The sequence below is a fragment of the Labeo rohita genome, unplaced genomic scaffold (genome assembly GCF_022985175.1).
Source record: "Labeo rohita strain BAU-BD-2019 unplaced genomic scaffold, IGBB_LRoh.1.0 scaffold_108, whole genome shotgun sequence".
Lineage (NCBI taxonomy): Eukaryota > Metazoa > Chordata > Actinopteri > Cypriniformes > Cyprinidae > Labeo > Labeo rohita.
Genome location: NW_026127208.1, coordinates 92956 through 118506, shown reverse-complemented (window position 1 = coordinate 118506; position 25551 = coordinate 92956). Strand labels below are relative to the sequence as shown.

General features: G+C 45.5%; 2 protein-coding genes across 3 annotated transcripts; both read left to right on the top strand.

The window, feature by feature from the left end:
* The first annotated feature begins 2944 nt into the window (after nt 1-2944).
* gatm (glycine amidinotransferase (L-arginine:glycine amidinotransferase)) lies at nt 2945-7987 on the top strand. The gene is made up of 9 exons (XM_051100734.1): nt 2945-3162; nt 3992-4207; nt 4722-4917; nt 5000-5190; nt 5275-5412; nt 5496-5660; nt 5752-5815; nt 6981-7097; nt 7195-7987. Exons 1-9 carry the CDS (start codon nt 3094-3096, stop codon nt 7305-7307), a joined length of 1269 nt encoding a protein of 422 aa, XP_050956691.1. The 5' UTR covers nt 2945-3093; the 3' UTR covers nt 7308-7987.
* A 722-nt stretch (nt 7988-8709) lies between these two features.
* On the top strand, nt 8710-25164 carry pde8a (phosphodiesterase 8A). Of its 2 annotated transcripts, none has more exons than XM_051100723.1 (22): nt 8710-9802; nt 15605-15661; nt 17078-17268; nt 18046-18102; nt 18265-18319; nt 18494-18582; nt 18680-18758; nt 18897-19034; nt 19669-19757; nt 19952-20003; nt 20094-20136; nt 20262-20342; nt 20690-20763; nt 20844-21008; nt 21151-21199; nt 21273-21408; nt 21540-21738; nt 22360-22577; nt 22943-23075; nt 23329-23493; nt 23614-23743; nt 23935-25164. In XM_051100723.1, exons 1-22 carry the CDS (start codon nt 9668-9670, stop codon nt 24039-24041), a joined length of 2442 nt encoding a protein of 813 aa, XP_050956680.1. In that variant the 5' UTR covers nt 8710-9667; the 3' UTR covers nt 24042-25164. The 2 variants fall into 2 exon arrangements, with proteins under 2 accessions (XP_050956680.1, XP_050956681.1); XM_051100724.1 differs by having other exon boundaries at nt 8711-9802; nt 20693-20763; nt 23935-25163.
* Nucleotides 25165-25551: the final 387 nt, after the last annotated feature.

Here is a 25551-nt window from a genome sequence, read left to right as displayed (position 1 = left end):
AGTTTAACCAGCGCTCCGGCTCGCTTCCTAGAACGTTTGATCAGCGCTGCCGCTCCGCCAACTACAATGTTCAGCAAAATGTCTGAAGAGTCGAAAACCGGTAGAAGATTATGTGGTGTGTTCTGCCGAATGTTCAGCAGTTCACCCCTGGTAAAACTGATTGTGTTTGACAAACAAAAAACAGGAAAAACGAACAAGAACAACTGGAGAGCGAAGCACCGTGGCTGCCATGTGCTGCGCCATCTTATGCCTCAAGGTTTGCAGGTGTACAGATGTACTAAAATGACTAGATGAGCTGACTAGAGCGTTCATCGAACCTGACCAATGATGTGCTCCTCCTCACTGTGCGATTCAACTATAGTGCGTCAGGACATAACACAGAATCCAGTGCCAATTACAAGGTGACTTACATTTGCGTAGACCGGTAAACTTTGCATCTTCTTCAGGAATAATGTTTTATTTTTTTCTTTGAGTTGTTTTAGAAAAGCAGGGTCACTTGCAAACTGTTATCAGTGCTGGACTCAAACCACAGCGACAATCGATCGCTTGAGAGCCTCTAACTCGGTGAGAGGAATCATTAAAGAGCCTAAAGTCAGTGTGTTTTGGAGCCGATATTTAGTGTGTTTTAATGAGCACCGCAAATCTGTTTGGTTTTACATAAACATTTAACATGTTTTGGTTTTACATAAGCAGTTCAATCCAGTGCTTCGATTCACAGAGCTGTTGCATCATTTCCAGAGCGTTCCAAACGGGGAGTCGTGTCAAGACAAGCGTCGTTATCAGTGCTCTGAGTGACTCCAGATAGCAGCTGTTTTACTCCAGCTGATAAATCAAACCCAGTGACCTTTCGCTATCAAAATACAGGCCGGCTTTCATTCAGCAAATAATTGTGACATCCCGCTCTCACAGCAGGTGGCCGTATGAGTGGAAAGACATATTTACCTGATTCCCAGCATGCACTGGGGCAGGGAGACCTGTGGGTCAGCCGTGCGTTTGAAGTGCTAGAACGGGACGGATCTGAACTTCTCAAGGTTACATATCGATAGAATGGAGGGAGGAGCCGTGCACCGATAGCCTTCTGCTGCACCCATTTATTTATGTAAAATGCTTTTAGAAAACTGGCGACTTAGATCTCGAGTTATCAAACACGTTTTACGGTCGTGCTAATCGCTATCTACCGTAAAACAAATCAAACGAGGGACGGTCACGCGTCCTAAACGCTGTCAGTCTTAGTCCAGCGTGAGTCTTTAACACACGTATGTTAGAGGGAAATCCGACAGCTGTGCGGTCAGCTTGATCTCACACCGAGCCATTTTCTTAGTGGAAACACAACTGTACACACACACACTGTACAAACACTATGTATCGGCACTGGCATAGTCCAATGTTTCTAGAAAACTCAGTCAGCTGAGCTCTTTGGGTGACCTGCTTCTTGAGTGTTTGCAGTTTGTCAGTGTGCAAAACAATGGTCAGATGTTTGTATGTTTTGTCAGGAATTGTAACTGGTAGAACGCTATCCGTCTTTCTCTTGTGGACTCATCCGAGTTGTTGTCTTGTCCAGGATTTACAGCTCTTTGTACATAGCTTTCGTCATCACGGCTCAGACGTAGGCCTGCATCTCAAAATGAGCTATTATTATTTAAAGATCCGTGTGAACTCTGCTCCAGAAGACCAGAGCGCTCGTTCGTGCAGTCCAGGGTTCAGATCAATACACACGGCTGTGGGCCGGAGCTCTGATCAGTCTGATCTCTGCTGGAACGACTCGCATTCATTCATTCGTTTACTCGTCGAGTGTCCCGCACATAACAAAAGACGCATTTTACAGATTCGTAGTGTAAATGGCACATTTGTGTCTCTCACGCTTTCTGGTGTGGAATGTGCTCTAGTTTTTCCTCCTTTCCTGCTGCATGTTTTAGGGAAAATCCATTGATTCCATTGATCTTCTGCCTTGTTTTTCTCTCAATGATACCCTTTATGACAAAATTTGTTCTTAAAATAAGATTTTTCAGTTTGTGTACCACCTCAGCTGCGTGTCCTGGATTTCCGACAGTCAAATTTGACTAAGCTTTGTGAAGTGAAGCAGTAGTTTAACACATACGATGGCCACCACAAGCTTGTTCAATCCAGTCCAGGTAGTTTATTCAAATCTTGTACCATTTTTTTTTGCTGCTCATGATAAATGTTCATGTGCTCTGGTGGTTTTGTATCAACAGCTTTAAAATAGCAGCGGCAACTTCAAAAACATATAAAATTATAGTTCATTTTGTGGAAAATCAGAATGTTGTTTTGTTCATCTCAGAAATGTTCCTCCCTATACTCTTCTCTGTCTGGAAAGCTCGTCAGTATTTGTTTCCCTCCTTGCTGAAATGTCTAAAAACAAACGCGCAACGAAATTCGGCTTCGGGATCCTGCGGTGCTGATGACGTCACTCCGGTCACCGGCTCGCTGTCGGGTTTCGCGGTTCGGCGGCTCGTGGGTCTTCATCACGTGATCTGCGCTCCGTCAGTTTGTTCACTGGAGGATTTCAGAGACGCATCGCCTTTAAGTACACCTGAATCTAATCTAAAGCAATTTGGTTGTTTTAATTTTGTTTGTTTGTTTGTTTTAAGGTTAATCACTCAAAATGCTATGCATGTTTATTAGTTTCTTTTACGTATCTGTACTCCTTTCATATTTATTTTTATTGTTAGATCTTGTTTCTTGTGCCTTGCGTTTGACTCACACCCTGAGGGCGGCACCTTTAAAGGCGGCGTATAAAAGTTAATGTTAATACTACTGTCCGGCAGCTGGCCAGACTAATTACAGTAGCGAAGGTAATGAGCGGCGTTGGCGGGTCGAGCGCGGTGCGCGCCGCCGTTGCGTCATTTTAATCCATTCCAGCCGCGATAGCGATAAGAATGTGCTGCTGTCAGGGATCTTCTTCTCCTGCTGCGGTTTCTCACATGTCACGTTGCTACAAGAATCTCGCTCCGCGACCCTTGCCATCTGCCGCGCGCACTATAAAAGCGCGTCCCCGCGGCGCCCCTCTTACTTTCCCGGATCAGAACTGCTGCATGTTTGAGAGCTCCAGTCCCGAACTAGAACCAGAACACAATGCTGCGTGTCCGATGCCTGAGAGGAGGAAGCCGCGGAGCAGAAGCTGCTCATCTGATCGGCGCTATGGTGAATATCGCACGTTTACACGGATCTTTAGAGAGCAAAGAACTGTAAAAATGAGTGTGATGAGATTCTTGCGTAATGCATTTGCAGAAAAAACCACGGATACCATCGCAATTATAACAGCTGATTGATTTCATCGTGACAAAAAAAGATTTGTAATGAAGCTCTTAACCGCATTCTCTTGGTTTTACAGATGGAGAGAGATTATAATCATCTTAATCGTCTGTGATTGAATTTACTGTCTTGATCATGTTCTTAGAAAATGTTGCGTTGGCTCAGAGTTGGAGATCATGTGTTATGGAGTGAGTGACAGCACAGCTGTACCGATCCGAGATCCTCCTCCTCAGTCAGAAACTCAAACTTTGTCTCCAGGAGCACGAAGAGAGATCGGACTGTACGTGCTGAAGCGCAGCGGCGCGTTATTATCGCGAGCGTTGTGCAACAGCAGCAGGTTCGACCTCGAGCCCTGACTCCCGCTTCCCTTCATTCATTCAGCGGGGAATCAATCGGTCCAATCAATCCGCTCGTCACGAGAACGTGATCTGTGCAGATTCTGCGTGTTTAAATAACATTGAATAAAGGAGTGTGTTTTATTCAAACCTAAAACTTTCACGTTTTATTTACGGTCAATTTCAGAGTCGAAATAGTTTTTACGACATTTGTTCGTTAAAGAGCATGTAAAGAACTAAAGAACTTGCTCTGACTAATTGAGCTCATTAAGGGGTCCATATTCCGCGCCTACATTCGTTTCATTGCTCTTTCGTGTTTTCTCCAGCTCTGAGCTCGGTTATTTAGCGCTGATTTCTGAGGTGTGGTGTTGTGTGTCGCGCAGGTGGGTCGCGCGGTGTCGGGATGGGTGTCGCGCGCGTTCCGCAGCACCTCGAGTTCCGCCGCCGCGCAGCTCCCGCTCACCGTGGACGAGCCGGTTACTGAGCACGCGCCCGAGGAGTGCCCTGTGTGCGCGTACAACGAGTGGGACCCGCTCGAGGAAGTGATCGTAGGGCGAGCCGAGAACGCCTGCGTCCCCCCGTTCACCGTGGAGGTCAAGGTACGGAACGCAAGCCGAGCACTGACATGGAAACACCGAGTGACAGGCCGGTCTGGTTTAATGTGTTTCTCATTCTCAACACACTGAGGTGGAAGAACTTGTGTGTATACCATCATGTTTACTTGTTACTTCAAAGAATACCACGCACATGTAAAAATGTTGCTGATACAACAACAGGACAGAATACAGTGCAAATGAACACAAGCCACTATGTTTAGAACCAGTCTGACTAACCAGCCATTAGTCCAGGGGTATTCAGTTTTACTTTCTGGATTCAAATTAGACCTGTTACTGACATAAATCAAAAACAAACGATGAAACTAAAAAACTGCAGTGTGCTTATATCATCCACTAATAGAGTTATCATTCTAGTTATTGTCCATTGGTGTGAACGGACTTTAACTTGTAGAATTAGTCTACCTTATAAACCGCAATCAGCGACAGAAGTCCTTTGCACCACGTGAAGAGAGCTGCTCACCTAACCCTGACCTGTACCGCTGTTGTGTGTCTGCAGGCCAACACCTATGAAAAATACTGGCCCTTCTACCAGCAGTACGGGGGACAGACATTCCCGAAGGACCACGTGAAGAAAGCAGTTGCTGAAATCGAGGAAATGTGCAATATTCTGCAGCATGAGGGCGTTACAGTGAGACGACCGGAACCCATCGACTGGTCGTTGGAGTATAAAACTCCTGACTTCACCTCCACAGGTGAGAGCTGACAGCGCGCACACACACACACACACACACACCGATATCAGCGCTGACTCTGACAGTCTTGTTTCCTGCGCAGGCATGTACGCGGCCATGCCGAGAGATATCCTGATCGTGGTGGGAAACGAGATCATCGAGGCCCCGATGGCCTGGAGGGCCCGGTTCTTCGAGTACCGCGCGTATCGGCCCCTCATTAAGGAGTACTTCAGGCGGGGAGCCAAGTGGACCACTGCGCCCAAACCCACCATGTCTGACGAGCTGTACGATCAGGTGACGCACAGACGCAGGGTAAACAGATGTGTGTTACGCTGCTAATGCAGCACTCACAGTGTGTGTGTGTGTGTGTGTGTGTAGGATTACCCCATCCGCACTGTGGAGGACAGGCATAAGCTGGCCGCTCAGGGGAAGTTCGTCACCACAGAGTTCGAGCCGTGTTTTGACGCCGCAGACTTCATCAGGGCCGGCACTGATATTTTCGTACAGAGGAGTCAGGTGACCGTCCTCGTCCGTCCTGTAGCTCATTGCTCTCCAGTACTCAAGCTTGTGTTGAGAATTCTTCACGTTTTTCCTGACAGGTTACAAACTACATGGGCATCGAGTGGATGAGACGTCATCTCGCCCCCACCTACAAGATCCACATCATCTCCTTCAAAGACCCGAACCCCATGCACATCGACGCCACCTTTAACATCATCGGCCCGGGACTGGTGCTGTCTAACCCGGATCGGCCCTGCCGGCAGGTCAGTGGTGTGTGGAGCAGCGCTGCCACCTAGTGTTGATCTGTAGTACAGCAGTGAGACGCACTCACATGATGGTCAATCTCTCCTTCAGATCGAGATGTTCAAGAAGGCCGGCTGGACTGTGGTGACTCCTCCGACTCCTCTTATTCCAGACAGTAAGTACAGCGATCGCTGTAGCTCGTGAGGTTTTCAGTCAAAGCACGATCTTCAATCGCATCAGAGCACCCAAACCCGCCTCGTCATCACGTCTCTTTAAACACAAGCTTAACACTCTTACAACTCTCTCTTTTTTTTTAACTGTTTAATCAAAATGTCATAACTGCATCTTATTAATAAAAATAACTCAATTCAGATAAATCATGCTGCTGTCAGGCCCCCGACACACATTCACTACATTATAAGCATTTTGTAAGTGTAGTAATTCAGTTTAAACTTGGATATACAATAAGTCTGTATTGAGAAATTTAGGAGAAATGTGATCTGTCAGACGTCTCCTATCTGTCAGAAGCGCTTGAGCTGCTGCATCTGATACGATGACACTTAAAACAGACTCGGTGTTTCTTGAGTCAAACCAAACCGAAGGAGATGAACCTCACAGACATTAATGCCAAACACTTGCTGCCGTTTTGTCGCTGTCTTCTCCGAGCTTGAGCTTGAAAAGAAACTGATGGCAATGATCCTAAATGAGCGATTCACATCCCGAGCTGAAGTTGTCAACGTCTTACAGATGCCTTAAAGGGGTTAGTTCACCCAAAAATGAACATTGTGTCATCATTTACTCATTCTCAAGTTGTTCCAAACCTGCATGAGTTTCTTTCAGCTGCTGAACACAATACAAGATATTTTGAAGACTGTTGGTAATGAACAGTCAGTGGTAGCCATTGACCTCCATAGTATGGACAAAATATAATGAAAGTCAACGGCTGTAAAGTTGCTTTGACACAATCTGTACTGTATAAAGCGCTACAGAAATAAAGGTGACTCGAGACTTCAACAGAAGAAAGAAACTCGTACAGGTTTGGAATGACATGAGGATGAGTAAATGCTGACACAATTTCCATTTTTGTGCAAACTATCCCTTATATTTATATTTAAACTAAATATAATTAAATTCAGAGATTCAAACTACGACGACAAATTATTCATCTGAATAAAATAATCTTTTCGATTAAATATTTATTTTCAGAGTCACGATGCACTGCACTTGATGGCACTCAATTTGCTCTAATAATAAATGCATATTTGATAGATTTTGTAGATGATGAATGCATCAGCAAAATATTTGGTGATATATGAGCATTTTTCTTTTTTATATCTCAGATCATCCGTTGTGGATGTCGTCCAAATGGCTCTCGATGAATGTCCTGATGCTGGATGAGAAGCGCGTGATGGTGGACGCTAATGAGGCGACCATACAGAAGATGTTTGAAAGTCTCGGTGAGGACGCCGTTTTCGGCTCTTGTTATGATGAAATGGTGTTCAACTCTGATGCGATTCCTCATTCACCTGCTCTTGTTTGTCGTCGCTCCCGCAGGGATTAAGACCATTAAAGTCAGCATCCGCCACGCCAACTCCCTGGGCGGAGGGTTTCACTGCTGGACGACGGACGTGCGCCGCCGCGGGACCCTCCGGTCTTACTTCCTCTAGCCTGCCAGAAAGACGCAGTTCTTATTGAGCTCAGATTTGAGTCTGCATGGTTTGATTGCGCTGTGCATGTCAGGGCTTTTGCAAACGCCAAAGATGAACGCGACGAATAGACACCTCAGCGATCTCAATAACAACTGCACTTCTGGCCGGCTGTTGCAGGAATGACTCCAGTGAGCAGGCAGAGCCCCCCCCACACCACCACGACCACAGAAGAAGAGTTTCTACCTCCTATTTACCAGAAAAAAAAGGAAAAAAAACATAGCATATTTTTAACTGTCTTATACAATGCATTTTAATTATATATCAATTTTTTTTTTTTTACCCTACATGTGATGTGCCAAGTGTTGATTTGTAAACTCAGGTATTTTTGTAGCCGTATTTCAGCTATTTTGTAAGCATTTCATGAAAATGTAAATATCCGTATGCATGTGCATTTTAGTGGCATATACTTTCCCTTCACAAAAGCGTTTTTCTAGCATCTGCCTCTGATGTCATTCACAATAGCAGGAGTCAGGACACATGGAACGCGTTCCCCACGTTCAGGGGACGTTTGGCTGGTTTTTTTTTTTTTGCGTTTGCGCTGTGATTCTCTAGTTAAACTTGCTGAGTGCGATTGCTCTTTATCAACACATGATTGTGTGTCAGGTCAAACCAATCAAATAAAGATGCACTTGGAAATCGGTGTGACCCAGTTAGTTTTTCATTCGTGTTTAAAAGAACTAAACCTGTAGTCATGACATGAAGCTCATTTTCCTGGAGAGGTAACTGCAGATCACCAGAGGAGCAGCAGCTGACCTAACATATTCATAATGCCCTGAAGGTTATTGTTTAAATTGGGGATGAAGGCTGATTGAAAAGTGCGCCGCAGTCACGTGTCATTGAACCGCGGCCCCGATTCATTCACGTGTGTGAGTCTGTGTTAATCATTGACTGTCTGATAACAGCTTAGAGAAGAACTTCACCAAACCACACGCAGTAAACACCCATCAGAATGATACAGATCGTATGATTTTACTGGAGCTGCATGTGTATCTCCAGCCCTGAATGAAATGTGAATTCGCCGGTTTGAGCAGCACCGGTTTGTCAGATCTTCATTCGCACTCACTTTTCGCACAGCGATGAATGTGCATTAATGGCCAGGAGCCACACATCTGAGCAGCGAGAGACTGTCTTCACCCATCGTGCTGCAGATATTTTCTATATTTTTTTATTTATTTTAGTGAATGAAATACAAATACAAGAACAGTTCTGCGAAGGTGAAAAAAAAAAAAAAAGACAGGATAAATTCATCACGGGGTCAGAGGGGTCATGTTTATTGCTGACACAGCTTTTAGATGTTGACTCAAGAATACAAACGTGCAGATCTACATACAGCGTATCTGGCCTTCTACTTCATAGGACGAGCTGCGCACCGCTGTAGCTCACTCGGTTAACCCGTCCCGCGCTCGGTAGTGAGTTTTACGAGCCTCCGCCCGCAGGCGCGTCTCGTCCGCGTCGCGCTTTTAAAGTTCCCTCCGCGCGCGAGCCCCGCCCCTCTGCGCGCAAGCGGCCGCTCGTTGGCTGGGCGCAGCTCATTTGCATTGACGTCATTCGAGGCTGTAGGTCAATCCGTGCGCGTGCTTTTATTGGATCTGCTGCTGTCACATTCGCGCCGCTGATGTTCTCAACGCGCGTTGTTCTTCGTCAGGAAACTCGCGACGCGCAAACGCCTTTTCTTCTGTCATCTGGCGGCCGTCCGTCCGCGTTCTTCGCCCGTCCGCGTGAAAGAGAGGCAGAATCGTAGGCCCTTGATTGACAGCTGCTGTGCAATTCGGCTTTGGCGAGCTCCGCGTTGACGCGCCGCTCCGGAGTTTCATCTAACGGCCCGTTTGATGTCATAGATGCCGGATCGCGCGCTCCGCGGCGCGTCCGGGCCACATTTCAGCCTGTTGATGGGGAGCGGAATCAACGCGCCGGCTCGTTCCCAATGACTGAGGCTGAGGGAGCAGAAAGAGAGGCCGTGCGGAGTGATCGGGTGTGTTTGGCGCCTGTCGAAGGAGAATAAACGCACGAACGCGCCGCACCGATGGACGAAACCGTCGCGTGAACCGAGCCGGAGCCTGAAATCCGCCAGAAACGAGGCGAAGTTCGTGCGCGGACCGACCGCGAGGATGAGGAGTAACGGGCGCGAGTGAAGCGCAGAGGCGGCAGAGGCGGCGGCGGCGGCGGCGGCGGCGGGGGGAGCAACATGACCAGAGTTTCTATTTGATCGATAGACTCGATAGATCCGATCGATCCGATCGTCTGGATGATCTGAGAGAGAAACATTCCTATTAGCGCAGTACGAGAGGAGCGTCGCGTGCGCGCGCGCGCGCGGGTGAATGATGGGCTGCGCCTCCAGCATTCACATCTCCGATCGGGTGGTTTATCACAGCGGGAAAGAGTCCGAGGACTCGCACTCGCCGCAGCAGAACTGCCCTCAGCCGGGCCACATCAAGCCCAACAACGCCTGTCAGGTGAGAGTGTGTGTGTGTGTGTGTGTGCGTGCCCGCACAGCATCCCTCTGTCTGTGTGTGTGGATAGTTCACTCAGAAACCATCTTCATGTAGGCCACTCCATGAGACAAAAAATAGCACTGGAGCCCAGTGACTGACACATTTCTCAGAAAGTCTCGCAGGTTCTTTCATTTCTCCTAGATTAACCCTTTAAAGTGTCTTCTGGACGCGCAGCTCATGTAGTAAGTGTCAGTCTGTGCGCTACATACTCGTGCTAGTGTCGCATACTGAGTGTGATAGTGAATGTTTGGAAACTCATCATGTGTTGACTGCTGATAATGTCACACTGACGTGTCTGTTTCGTGCTCTTGTGTCTGTCCGTGTTCTGCTGGTTGGAGCACAGCAGTGGCAGCAGTAATTTAATATAGGGCACATCACAAATTGTGAAGAATACCATGGCTCCATGTCCAAAAACAGGACCTGCTGTTAGCACAGAACACGTTGGTATTTTCTCATGCTGCTGAAGGTGATTGAGCGCTCACTACGTCAGATCTGGACTCAATGACTGGGCGTGCACACTAGGGACCGTCAGTATGCTAGTATGCATGAGTACAGGGTGAATGAGCAGGTGTGTGATGTGTTGAGCAGATCAACTCATGAGTTCTTTTCACAGTTTTCAGCTGCTTCATCGGTGTCAGCGTTATGTTTTGTAAATGCGTGTTATTATGAACGACTGTTAATTGTTTTTTGACCCGATTTTTACGCAGTCCGCAGCTGAGTGCCATTCTGACCCGCCCCCATTTGAGAGCCACGCCCACATCTCAACATCCAATCAGCTACTGATGCGAACAACCAAGTCCCGCTCTACCGTTTTTCTTTTCAATGATCTGTTACATCACAGTGTGAAAGAAAGGATCCGGTGCTACTTCTGTTTCATGGCGTCTTTAATCCGAACACGGGCCTGCGACTGAAATGAATGAGGTTTATAATTCTACAAAACTTTTTTTGTTATTGTCGAAACTTGTTTACATTTATGGTCATTTTACTGTTTAGGATGTTCACAGTAAAAAGCATAAAAAAAACTCACAAGATGTCAAAAATCTTTATTCAGAGGACAGAAAATCCAATAGCGTAAGGACAAAACATTTACAGTTTAGGATGTTACTGTAGACGCTGATGGTGTTCAAAAGCAACAGTGATACATGAACGACACCAAAAAAATGAAATTCTATTCTAAATGACTTCAGGTGCTGATTCAAATACATGTTTAGAAAAAAATTCTCTGTCCTTTGTCATTTGAAACAAAGAACATGAGACATCTGTGACCATTAAGCTTGCAGACTTTTCCCCCTAATAATAGCGATGATGGTGCGGATGATGATGCTCACGGTTCAACTGAGCAGATGAATGTTGTTCTGCAGGTTCATGCAGGCCGTGTGTGTGAGATTTACTGTGCTGTAATACACACACAGCGTCTGAACAGAAAGATGCTGCTGATTCATTTACTCATTCATTAATCAGCTGTTCTGATGTGTGTGTGTGTGTGTGTTAATCAAGGGCGCAGCAGCATCTGTGTGGCTTTCTGTCCATGATAAGACTCAAGTACAAGGTCTGACGATGGTTTTCTCATGTCTCACAACACATTCCTCTTTGTGTGTTAATGTATTTGTGTGTGTGTGTGTGTGGTGCTGATATAGGGTTAGTGGTTTATCTGGCCTTGGCTGAGGCTCCACTGTTCTGCGTTTGTAACCCTCAATACCGGATTCAGCCTGTGTGTGTGTGTGTGTGTGTGTGTGTATGTGCTACTTAAGGGACAACACTGGTGGATGATTAAAAAGTCAAAATGGTCTTGATTTGTATGTGTGTTTCATTGTAAACATGCAGTGGTTGGTTTGCGTTTCGTTTCAGTAGATGTCGGTGTGAAGCCCCTCTTTGGAAGTGTTTGTGTGCGTGTGTTGTCATCAGATGATTGACAGGTGTGTGTGTGTGTGTTTGTGTGTGTGACTGACGTCTCATTTGTGTGGATATGAGTGGCACAGACAGGAAGTAACGCAGCACAGGGACGAGCCGAGCTGACAATGTGCAGTAACTGTTCTTCCTGGAGGGAAATGACATCATCATCATCATTCCCAGCAGCCCCTGTGGCTCACACACGTGTGGGTTCGCTGTAGTCAGACGCCGCTGCGTTTCAGATGGTACACATCGAGCTGCTGCTGTTTGTGTCCTCAGAATAATTATAATTTAATACGTTAACGAGAGAGTTTGCTCATATTTACTTTCCAAATTCTGTGTCATTTTTTTTTTTTTGGAAATCCATTTTAATGATTTAATAAAACTTTAATAATAAATAAAAACATGCCTAATCAATTGAAAATATGATGATTCCTTCATAACAGATTCAGGTTGGACTTTATTTAACACTTCCATGTACTTACAATGTACTAACGTACTTGCCTAAGGAAGTACTGGATAATATAAGGTGACTGCACAGGTTATAACCTTAAGGTTAGGTTCAGGGTTAGTACCTGGTTATTATCCAGTCATTGTAATTGTTGTGAGTACAGTATAGTGTGTACATGCGGAAAAGGACTGTAAAACAAAGTGCAAATCAAAGTCCTTTACAACAGTTTGTCAAATAAAGTGGCGCACGGCAGAGATTTACTGTCTACGTTACAACGTAGATGGACAAAATCTCTTGATTGGGTGACATTCCTTAAATATTTTTAAATGAATTGTTATTAATGCTTTGAAAATTTTAGAACAGTAATTTATTTGTCAAAATGTTTTCTGGTTAAACGGAGCTTTTATTTTGGGTGTGTGTCGCGTTTCGGTCATGAGTCCGTATCAGCTCTGCTGTTGATCTCACTGCGTGTTTGCACTTTGATTGTGTCTCTTCTGTCTGTTTTACTCTGTTTGTCCCTATTTATAGAGAATCAGCCGCTCGTGTGCTCGTCTAGAGTTTGATGCAGCGAGTTATAGTTCGCGGGCGCTTGCGTGTGATGCGGTGTCGCGTGTGTCACGTGTGTCACAGCAGCGCTGAGAGCGGCTCGGCTTTAGCAGGATTGAGTGCTAATCTGGATCAGGACAAAAATACCTGGAGAGAGAGAGAGAGTGAGCGTTCACTCAACGAGGCCTGAGGAGGAGGAAGACCTTCATCACTGCTCTCACACACATTCACTCATGATCTGTTTTCTAGGACGTTTTTACACACACACACACACACACACACACACACGCTTACTTTCTGTGTTTGAGCGTCTCTAAAGTCTCTTGTGTCTTGCAGCTGTTGCTGCGTCTTTCTGACGTCATGTTTCCAGTGTGTGTGTGTGTGAGATGGTGGAGGTTGTGTGTTTCCCATGTGTGTCCCCCTTCAGCTATACAGCGACGGACACAAGTAAACTGGTTGGATCATTTGTGTTCGATGAGCTCGATGAGCCTAAACATAATGCAACTAATTAGAATTGAGTCTAACCAACTCTAACTTTAAAACTGTATTTTAGCTTAACTGACTCAAATCTTAAACTGACCTGTAGTAACTCAAACTCCCAGCGACGGTACCTGTAAACGATTCAAATGAACCTCGGTGCAGTGTTTGTGTCTCTGAGCTCGTTTAGTCTGGTTATGTTAGTAAACTCAGATGTTGTTTGCTGTCGCGTTATTCCCTGTGGAACAGAAGTCGTGTTTTTCCAGACATGAATGTCAGGAGAGACCTGAGGTGTGAGCGGCTCTTGGTACCTGTAGTGCATGTGTGCATACGTGTGTGTGTGTGTGTGTGTGTGTGTGTGTGTGTGTGTGTGTCTTGTCCCCAGCGTTGCTCCCTGAAGTGAGCTGTGAGGAAGCGGTTTGCCCTCTATATCTCTCACGCTGACGTCTGCCCTCTCAACAATGTCATCCACTTTCCTGTTATTCACTTCAGTGGAAAGCCACTGCTGCAGTGTGTGTGTGTGTGTGTGTGTGTGTGTGTGTGCAGTGAGCAGACAGGATGCAGTGTGTGTAAGTCCGTGTCACTGAGTGTGTGCAGTTTCTCTGCTGGTTTCACACGGATCCGTCTGGTCACGTTTGAGGTTTTCACGGGTGCAGATGAGCGAGGATCCGTGAGACGCGTATCTGACAGCGATTGAGCGGCTCACTGCAGACCTTCTGCTCGCCCTTACACTTTTAGTTTGCTTTTTAATTGGTTACTAACTCACTGACCAACCAGTTAACCGGCTGCAGGACGCAACTCCTGTCATGATCTCGATGCCTTAAGAAATCCCTGATCGGAGTCCATCTGGATGAATGTAACTGGGGCTAGGTTAGCTCTGTCTCTGCTAATGTTTGTGTTTGTCTATCTGTAGGGGCGGGGCTAAACGTTAGCTCAGCCAATAGCATTGCAGCAGTTGAATTAAAGGAATAAAAGTTCACAAAGGAAGTTCTTCCTATCAGACGAGCTTCAGATGGAGTGTTTGCGTGAGCTGACGGCAGTTTACTAATCTCATTATCTAGTGGAAACGAGGCCACAGTGCCACTGTCCATGAGCAGGACACACACACACACACACACACACACACACACACACACACACACACACACACACAGTTCTTTGTGTAACTTCACAGTAAGTGTGTGTGTGTGTGTGTGTGTTACATAATGAATTCACAGCTGATTTGATTCTGTCCCTCGTGTCTAATCAACAGACTCATTCATAAATGTATTTTTCTGTAAATCGCCCGTAAAGCCGTTCTGATGATTTTCGGATTCATGTCAGTCGGTGCACCTGATCGCAACCACACGAATACATCCAAACATTTGTTCCTTTAGTCAAACTAACAACACTGCATTAGATGACGATCTTTATAATAATAATAATATGTAATAACAACATGAATCAGTTTAATGTGAATATGAATTTCCTCGTCTGATCCGTTGTCCTGTTTGTTTCCGACGACGGTGATTCTGAGCGGCAGGAGAGTTTGTCTGCAACACTACAATTGAATCATCTTTGGCCAATTAATCTCTTTTGCGTTTTTGCTAATTACTAGACCAAAACCAGAGCTCATGTAATTCATGTAGTTGTAAATGGGTGGAGGATGGTTTTCAGGAAACCAAGTGAAGTTGGTTCAGGAAAAGTGAAGTTTCATGAATGAAGCCCAATGAGCCTCAGATGGTTTTAGCGAGTATTTATAAATGTAAAAATTTTGGCTTAGCCAGTAAACCAGTTTCATGACTTTGTGTGAGCGTTTTGTGTAGAGAGTCAAAGGTTTGTATTTATAATTATGATTGCATATTTTTGTTTCATATTTTTAAATGGGTAACTTTAACTAAGTATGATTTAAAATTAATTTTGTGCTTGTTTAGTAAAAAGCAGTCAGTGATCACTGGTTGTGAGATGACTGTTAATGTTGCAGTAATCAGTTCATATGTACTTTGTAACAGTAGCTGTTTTTTCATATCGCTTTAATGGGGGCAAAAAAAATCATAATTTTTCGAGAGCAAATACTGAAATATCACTTTGCTGTGACCTTCTCATAATTTCCAATCGAGTTAACACTGTGAAGTAGAGCAGCAGGATCTGGACTGCAGAACCGTCCTGGGCTTCACTGCTCTGGAGTGTGTGTGTGTGTGTGTGTGTGTGTGTGTGTGTTTCCGTTGACTTTTCTCATGTTGTTTGTATGGTGATGATCTTCCGGGACGCTGTCCCGTGGAGGGATGGGCATCATCACAGAGGGTGCTGGAATCATGTGCAGCACATTGATCAGCTCTGCGTCTGCTTGAATTTACTTCCACAGATCGTGGTGTGTCGTTCAGATCACGGAGTGTGTTTGTTCTTGACTGTCGTTTCAGAGCACGTTAACGGAGGTGCAGTTTGGACCAATGAAGCTCTATGAAGATCAGCTGCAGGTAACGACTCTTCATCGCTCATACTCTGTGTTCGTACATTACGTTAGAAGTGTTTTTGTAGTAACTGCACTGAACAGTGAGTGTGAACATGCAGAATATCAGGCTTCTGCTCATTATTGTGTGTGTGTGTGTGTGTTCTATATTGGGAGTTTCATTATCGCTCATTAATTCTTCAAGCTAAATTTAGACCGGTTGAGTGAATCCGACCCGACTCCTGTATCCTGAGATTTCTGAAGCTCCCATGAGAAGATGTGAATAACGGCTCCATGAATCTGCTGTATTTCCACAGTGCGTGTTTGGAGAGACGCGTCAGAAGGTTTTGAAGGGCCTGTAATGTCTCTGTGTAGAAACTCAGGAACACATGGAGTCTGGGGTTTGTTTGTCGGATGCGTCACAGAGTGCCAAAACTCAATGAAAACTTTGGAAGCTGCTCACAATTCAGCCGCTTAGCAGACTTACAGTTCGTTCGTTCATTCACAACCACACTCTACAAGCCAAAGAACTTCTGAACAGTGTAGTTAAGACACACCTGACTGGTCACGGCATTCTTACTCCTTACGCCTGTGATTGGCCGCAAAACACGTCAGGAGAAACGTTTGATGCGGTAGATCTAGCGTCGGGTTAGCATCAGCATTGGTTTGGCATTGGCGTCGAGTTGGTATTAACATTGGGTTAGCATCAGCAGGAGGTTGATATTAGCATTAGCTTAGTATTAGCATTGGGTTGATATTATGTGATGCGGCCAAAACATTATCACAATAAAACTGTTCATATCAGTCGATATTGATGATTACTATTATCTTTATATCTTTCAAGTTTAAAGGCAGATTTTTGCTCCTAAATGTGAAAGCTGCAGGAACCAGACCATTAGTTGTGGTTTTAAATGGCTCTTTATGGTCAGAACATGACAGACACTTCACGTTCTTCATGAAACGGGTTTGTGTTGCCTGACTTTGACGCTTATCTTTAGCACAGTTTGCAGTGTAGACTGCGTTATTTGTAATATTACTTTTTTTAAATCTCTTAAAAATGCACATTTGACGTAGCTTGAGCTGACAGCAGCAATAGCTTGCGTTAGGATGCAGATGTAAATTTATGTTCATTATCAAACAAGAGCAACATCTGTAAAAACTGTAACAACCTCATCTTTATTAAAATTACCCATTGGTCTTCCATAGCAGCATACATTTAGATGAGGATAACCACAGTTAATACCATGGTAAAAGTATAACTATATAAACAAATAAATTCCCTCAGAACACACGGCGAGCGTCTGAACCGGCCGCTCGCACAAACGCGCGGTTTCAGTTAAACGGCTCAAACGAACTGCAGTATCTCATGTTGATGTTATTGCTGACGGTGATCATTTCTCTGTTGGCCAGCAGCACTGATGACGGCTCTGTGTGTGTGTTGTAGGTACTGTTAGTGTTTGCCAAAGACGACGCTCAGAGTAACAGCTTCTGCTGGGCGTGCGAACGCGCCGGTTTCAGGTGTAACGTGGCCCGAACGCCAGAAGCGGCGCTGGAGAGTTTCCAAGAGAAGAACCACGATCTGATCATCATCGATCACAGACATTCCAGATACTTTGACGCCGAGGCGCTCTGTCGGTGCGTATCTACAGACACCACTGTGCCGCTTCAGCTCTTCGCTGAAGATCTTCATCAGCAGGTCGTTTAGATTCACGTTCTCGTGAATGAATCTTGTGAGTGTCATTTTGAGTAGTGAGCGGCTCATGCTCTGCACAGATTTCAGTGGCTCTCATTCATTAGATGTTGATGTTCGTAAGATCACGTCAGTCACGTGTGCTCCTGTCCAGTCATAAACTCTTAAAGAGCTGTGAAATCCAAATCTGTCCGTTAGCTCGAAGCTCATCCGTATGCTAGCGTGCTCCAAACAGTTTGAATGTGCGCTGTCTATTTTGGAAAATGGACTGGAAAGGATCCATCGGAGAGGTTCTGGAAACTGATCAAGACGTTGATCATAAATCCTAATGAAGCTGCATGTGCTGTGAAATATATGGTTTATTTGACGTGCGGCGGTAAAACGTGAATCACAACCATGAGATAAGCTGTAATATTGAGAAGCGTCAGGATTCGTGCGAATACAGTTTTAACCAAACAGCATTCAGCGTTGTTGAAGACTTGACCTTTGACCCCTCGTACTGTACGTTCTCGGGTATAAATGTACTACGTTCTTAACAACAATTAGTTCAAGTGCAATTTATCACAAGAAACTACACCCAAAAAACATCTACTGGAATCTCACGCAGAGTTCACACTTCGTGGTTGAAAATGTAAATGTTTTTACACACTCTGTATCAGGTTTGTGTGTGATGATGAAATGTATGTTTGTTGTTTCTAATCCTCATTTAATTTTTTTCCCAGCTCAATTCGAGCCATCAGCTGCTCTCACAACACTGTGATTGTGGCTGTAGTGAAAAGGTTTGTGCCCAAATCACACACACACACATCATCATCATCATCATCATCATCATGAGTCACTGTAACATGTTTCATTGTAGTTTTATATTGTCACATATTTGGCAGCGTCTGTGTCATTCTGTTATCATGTGATTTTATGAAATGGTGTGTTTTGTTCTGAAGGCCGGATCGTGAAGAAGCCACTGTGATGCCGCTGATATCAGCAGGATTTAACAGGGTGAGTGTGTTTAACTGTCCTCAGAAGTGAGTTACAATGAGAACGCAGTGTGTACTTGTTTGTATACACAAGTATTTGTGTATAAGTACTTTTTATGTATTGCACGCTTCAGAGTCTGTGCTTCATTCAGGACCGTAATGAATCGAGTGTGATTGTGTTTGTTTCATCACACAGCGATATGTGGAGAACTCCAACATGATGGCCTGTTATAATGAACTCATCCAACTCCATCATGGAGAAATACGAGCTCAGATCAAACTCAGGTGAGTGACGAGAGTTGTGTTTTTTTGTTTATGGGCCTTTTTGTCTTTACTGAATGGACAGTCTGTCTGATGATACTCTGTGTGTGTGTGTCCTCAGAGCCTGTAATGCTGTTTTTACTGCACTGGAACAGAGTCAGGAAGCCATTGAGATCAGCAGTGAAGATCAGATCATACAGGTACACACACACACACACACACACGTGTCTTTATTGAGATTGGAAAAACAAGTCAAATCAGACCCAGTAATCTCAGATACCAGCTCTAGATGAGCACTGAGACTGTAAATGTGGTTTGTCCACATGCTTCTGTCGCAGTACGTCAATCCAGCGTACGAGTGCATCATGGGATACCAGCGAGGGGAACTGCTGAAGGAAAACACTGAAGTGCCTAAGAGTGAAAAAAACAAACCGGACCTGCTGGACAACATCAGCTCCTGCATCCGCAGAGGGAAAGTGAGTCACACACACACTGGCGTTTAATTGAAAAGGTCTGATGAACATTCAGAAACTGACCCAGGCTGTGACACTGGTCGACTGCCACATGGATTGTCATAGTCTTAAAGTGTTACCCACAATCCTCAGCATGTGCTGACAGCCTTCCAAAGCACCAGTAGTTGTTATTAACTCTAAAGCGCTGCGTTATTTCAGCTTCACAGTGACGTTATATACTCCTAAATGAATTGGCTGATGTTTAAAAACATCTAAAATGAGGTCTTTTTAGAGATCTTTTTGTTTTGAAAGCGTTTCTTTTGGATACAACGTGACGGCAGTAAATTCAGGATCCTGTGAGCACAGTCAGTAGTAAGCCAAGGGAGCATAAAGCAGCAGAGAACTCTGGGAAATCCACAGAGGGTACAAACAGTCTGAACAAGACATGAGGTTTAATGTGCGAACAGTCCTGCTGTATCACTTCACACGGCACAAAGGTCATGAACGCACACACGCTCGCGCTCAGCTGGAGGAGCGTTTGAAGCTGCAGACGCTGGACTTTCATCACGCAGGGGTCGAACTTTGATTCTCCATCAGACCTGAGACCTGCTTCTGTATGCTGTTTAGATCCTCTGTCATAAATGTGTGTGTGTTTCAGGAGTGGCAGGGGGTTTATTATGCCAAAAAGAAGAACGGAGACAGCGTGCAGCAGAATGTGAAGATGACGCCTGTCGTCGGACAGGGAGGGTGGGCAGCGTTTCTGTCTTTCTGCTTTAGAATGATTTACTCTGCTCCTGCAGAAAACAAAACACCGATTTCCGCTTTAATTCAAAACACCTAACGTATTTGTTTTTATTTCTGAAGAAATGTGTCTGAGGGTCAGGTGACTCTAGTTTGATTATGTGTTCACATGTTAACATGTCTGTCTGTCTCTCCTGTAGTAAAATCAGGCACTGTGTGTCTGTTAACAGGCCTTTAAATGACCATAACAAGGTAAGCGGTCGTTCAGTCGTCTGACAGCCATACTGAGACGCGTCTGTGTCAGTGATGATGTTTGTGATTCGTCTGTGTGTTTTGATCCAGACAGAAAAGTCCTGTGAGCGAGTCCAGGCCGAATCACAGACAGGTAACAAAGACACACACACACACAATTTACACATGATTTGATGGGTTTGAGAGAGAGTGTGTGCATGGAAGTGTGTGTGTGTGTGTTTCAGGTGTGCTGATGTATTGCTCTCGTCATTGTGTCAGATATTCAGCAGTCCAGCAAACATAAGGACCGCAGGAAAGGATCGCTGGACGTTCGCTCGACGACCTCTAGAGGAAGTGATGGTGAGATAACTCTGCTGACCCCTGACCTTTGACCCTCAACCCAAACTCCGCCCCTCCCTATGAACGAGTGTCCAGGATTAGCTTGAACATGTGACTCGGGTCAGATGTGTGCAAACAGCTGGTCACATCATACGTCTGCCCGTCTGCTCATCTTCAGTGTGTGTGTGTGACAGTGATTTGATTGAGCTATATTTAGGATCAGCTGTAAAAGAAGGGCACTTATAAAACATGTCACATACTGACAGTCATAAAACTCTGTTAATAATCCCTGACTATCCCTTGACCTCTGACCCCTGCACTCAGATGCATGAGAAGTGAAGGATGTTTTCAGATCTTCTTGTGTTTAGCAGGAAGTTCTCAGAGGAGACACTCGTCTATGGCCAGAATCCACTCCATGACGATTGAAGCGCCCATCACTAAGGTACAAGAGAGTGTGTGTGTGTGTGTGTGCATTGTTTGTTGTGTTTCTGTGGGCTCATGTTTTAATTCTGATGTGTGTAGGTGATAAACATCATCAATGCGGCTCAGGAGAGCAGTCCGATGCCGGTGGCCGAAGCGCTGGACCGTGTGCTGGAGATCCTGCGGACGACAGAGTTGTATTCTCCTCAGCTCGGTACTAAAGAGGAAGATCCTCACACCAACGACCTGGTTGGCGGCCTGATGACCGTAAGTCCCACAACGCCTCTGATCGTTCAGTGTCACTCGCGCAGCAGATCCTCCGGTCTGTCGCATGTAATCAGGAATGTGTCTGAAACGCTTCTCGGTTGTTTCTGTCGGTGGGATGTTGACGCTGCCTTCTCTCCTGCAGGACGGACTGCGCAGGTTGTCGGGAAACGAGTACATCTTCGCCACAAAACGTAAGATGAGTTCACTGCTTTCTGACCTTTGACCGCATTTCCTGTGCATCTATTCACACCGTTTGTGTTTCAGAGCTGCATCACATCCCAAGTCACCTGACCACACCACTGTCCCTTAACGATATCCCACCATGCATTGCTCAGACGATGGAAAACGAAGACTCGTGGGACTTTGATATTTTCAAGCTGGAGTCAGCCACCATGAAGCGGTGAGAGACACACACACACACACACACACACACACAAACTACATCTACAACACACACACTGAGGTCATTTCATAGACTTTACTCCTCAACTTCTGTAATGTGACGTTCGGGTGATCGCTGTTTATTTTCAGGCCTTTAACGTTTCTGGGTCTGAAGATCTTCTCGCGGTTCGGCGTCTGTGAGTTTCTGAGTTGTCCAGAGGCGACGCTTCGCTCCTGGCTGCAGATCATCGAGGCCAATTATCACTCCAGCAACTCCTACCACAACTCCACACACGCCGCAGACGTGCTGCACGCCACCGCCTACTTCCTGTGCAAGGAGCGCGTCAAGGTGAACATACGGGAGTGACGCAAACTAGTGGAAGTTCTTAGGTTAGAGCAGCGGCTCCCAATCCTGCTCCTGGAGAATCCCCAACACTGCACGTTTCTGACACACACCTTCGTGGTCTTGGAGTCTTTTCTAATGAGCTGATGAGTTAAATTTTGATTAAGGAGACAAAATGTGCAGGGTTGAGGAGAACCAGGATTGGGAAGCACTGAGCTAGAGGTTTATACTGAATATAGTGTTTTCACTGCAAAACATCACAAAAATGCTGCAGATATCACTGCAGTTTTTTGGGCTGCAAAGTGATTCTCCATCAGTGCTGATTGTGTCGTCATGATGCAAAAACACGATCTGGTTCTCTTGTAATGTGCTTTGTGAACGGGTTTGGCTGCTTCTTACTTCATGTTGCTGTTTGTGTCCCGTTATTGATTTTTATTTTTTTTTTTGGTAAATTGATTTCTGCATGTGGTTTGCAAACGTTTCTTTCACCACACAGAACAGACTCAGTTATTTGACACACAGCATTGACTAGCAGCAGACGTGATGGACAGCATATGCTAATTAAAGACGTGATGGCGTCAGTGCGGCGATCGCAGCTTCATGTGTCTCCGTGTGTCTCTTTCTCAGCAAAGTCTGGACCCCATAGACGAGGTGGCGGCTCTGATCGCGGCTACCGTGCACGACGTCGATCATCCTGGACGTACGAACTCCTTCCTGTGTAACGCAGGAAGTGAACTGGCCATACTGTACAACGACACGGCCGTGCTGGAAAGCCACCACGCCGCGCTCGCCTTCCAGATCACCACCCGAGACGACAAGTGCAACATCTTCAAGAACATGGAGAGGTACACGCTACAATGTGCCTGTTTAAACGCTGTGTTTCGCTGTTGCCCGCTGTCAACGGAACGTCAGACGAGATGTGCTTGATCTTTGTCGCTGCGTGTCGATGTCAGTCGCTGCAGATGTTCTGAACTGTTTTCAAGTGTGTCGGCTGGATGCTGATTCTTCTCGCGTTTTACTGCAGTGATCGTTAGTTTTGATTGTCGGGTGAGCAGGTTCAGGTGTGTTTTCACAGTGTGATGTGATCTCTTCTGTCTTTGATGGTGAATGTGCTCTCAGTAAACGGATCTCAGAGCGTTTCAGACCCTGTTTACACCTGCATCGATCAGATCATCTGACACACACTCGCTGACGCCGCTCTCTCTCACAGGAACGAGTACCGCACGCTCCGGCAGGCCGTCATAGACATGGTCCTCGCCACTGAGATGACCAAACACTTCGAACACGTCAACAAGTTTGTCAACAGCATCAACAAACCGCTGGCAGCACTGGAGGAGAATGGGGTGAGAATCACACACACACACACACACACACACACACATGTGTGCCGTATGCATCACTGACATAAAAAGCTGTTGCACGTTTTATATATATATATATATATATATAACATATTTTCTCAGTCTGAACAATCATGTTACATTTCAAGATTTTTATAAATAACCCTGATATGAGTCTGAATCTGGCTGCTCGTCTGAACCAGACCTTATTCGTGTGTGCGTGTGTGTGTGTGTGTGTGTGTGTGTGTGTGTGTAGGGTAATGGTGATGAGGACTCAGTGAAGAGCATCCTGACGGCTCCAGAGAACCGGATCCTGGTGAAGCGGATGTTGATCAAATGTGCTGACATCTCAAACCCCTGCAGGCCGCTGGAGCTGTGCATCGAGTGGGCCGGACGCATCTCAGAGGAGTATTTCGCACAGGTGTGTGTGTGTGTGTGTGTGTGTTAGAAGTAAACGGTTCATGTGACATTGTCGAAGTGTGAGAGAAACTCAGCAACTCAACAGCAGAGCGGCGCGTTCAGTCGTGTCTCTGTTTCGCAGACGGATGAAGAGAAGCAGCAGGGTTTGCCGGTGGTGATGCCCGTGTTTGATCGCAACACCTGCAGCATTCCCAAATCCCAGATCTCCTTCATCGACTACTTCATCACTGACATGTTTGACGCCTGGGACGGTAAGAAATGGGATTATTTCCACTGTCACAATCAGCTGAATGTAATTGTCTGTAGGTTGAGCTGAAGTGATGCTCTGATTGAACAAACGCTCCTGTTCAAATCATTTCAGATCAAATGCGCTGAGATGTAGTGAATGCCATCAAATGATGAACACGTTAATAATAATAATCATCATTTTCTCTGTTTCTAGCGTTTGCCGATCTGCCCAATCTAATGCAGCACCTGGACAACAACTTCAAATACTGGAAGGGTTTGGACGAGAAGAAGCTGCGCAGCCTGCGCCCGTCGCCGGAGTGACGCTCACGCACGCGAGGATGAGCGGAGCTAACGTTTGAAGGACGGACGGACGGACGGCGTCTCCTCCTGTGAAGAAACACTAGCGATCGGCTCGACTGCGACAGAAACGCGCGTCTGTGGAGCGCTATTTATTTTGGTCCAGTTGTTTCTTGTTTTTTTTTCTTTTTTTTTTTCCTTTATTATTAATAACTAATGATGAGAATCACGTTAGCTAATAAATACCCTCCGAATGAGAGATGATCTAAACGCCAAAGGTGATTAACACGAATGATGATGTTATTTAATATCTGCAGACTCAGACAGGAAACGTCACGTTTTTATTTTCGTACGTGGACGCGAGCATCTGTGAAGACTTCGGGCCTTGGACGATTTTCCTCCAGAGATTTTTCTATGTGGTCGATCTACTGATGAGACTGCTGCCTTATTTTATACGCTCTATTTATACGGCTCACGACGCCGGTGACCCGCGACGGACATCTGCGGTTTTTAACACGCTCATGTTATATGAAGTAAATCTCAATATTTTTATAGATGATCAATTTTACACTGGAACGATGTAAAGCATCTCAGACTCCTCGGAGAGGGATGATCATTCATTCTTCATGTTGTTTTTGTCTGCGCGTCGCCGTCTGCAGCGGAGCGTCCGTGAGGATCGCCCGCCGTCATCGCCGCGTCCGCCGGATCCTCTCTGTCTCTCCATCAGGGTTTTGTTTATCGGATTCATTCTGCGTCTCTGGGCTCAGACGGACGGACGCTGCCGCTCGTTCGCAGCGATTCACTCCATCGCAAAGCCGAATATACGAGCGCCGGTGTGATTTCTGACGGCGTCCCACCAGCACTTCAGATTCGATCATCTTCCTCCGAATCGGCGAGCGGACGCCGTCGTGATGGATGTCGGGGAAACGCGTCTGCGGCCTTCGGCCCGGGCCGCGCTTCGCTCCCAAATTACGACAAAAATGAGATTATATTTTGTATTTAGGACCATTATGATTCTTTGCGTTGTGACGTTATTTTCATGATGAATTACCTCTTTAAATTCCTCTTTAAATTCTCATCTGTAATGTCAAAAGAAGTTATTTAAATTGTAAAGTATTTCTACATCATTGTAGTATTTGTTGTACTGCCCTTTTTGATTTAATAAAAAAAGCTATTTTTTATTGTAAAGCAGAACTACAATAATAAATGAAACTACAATAATCAAACGAACGTCCAGGTGCGACTCAGGTGACAATTTGTGCTCGATTGTCACACAATACAGTGCAGAAATCCAGGATTCACTTTTATGTTGGGGTGAAACGTGAGCCGGAGGTGTGTGAGATTCACGCTTCAGTGTTTCATCTGTAGAGCCGCTGAATTTGAGTCTGTGATGGTTTGGTGTGTGTTTGTGAATCGGCTCGTGAGGTTCAGACTCCTTCTGTGGTCCGCTGCACCATTTTATGTTCATCACACCCGTCAAGAGCGGTTTTTGGGTTCTGGTGTTGGTTATGTGTTTTATTATCAATGAATAATC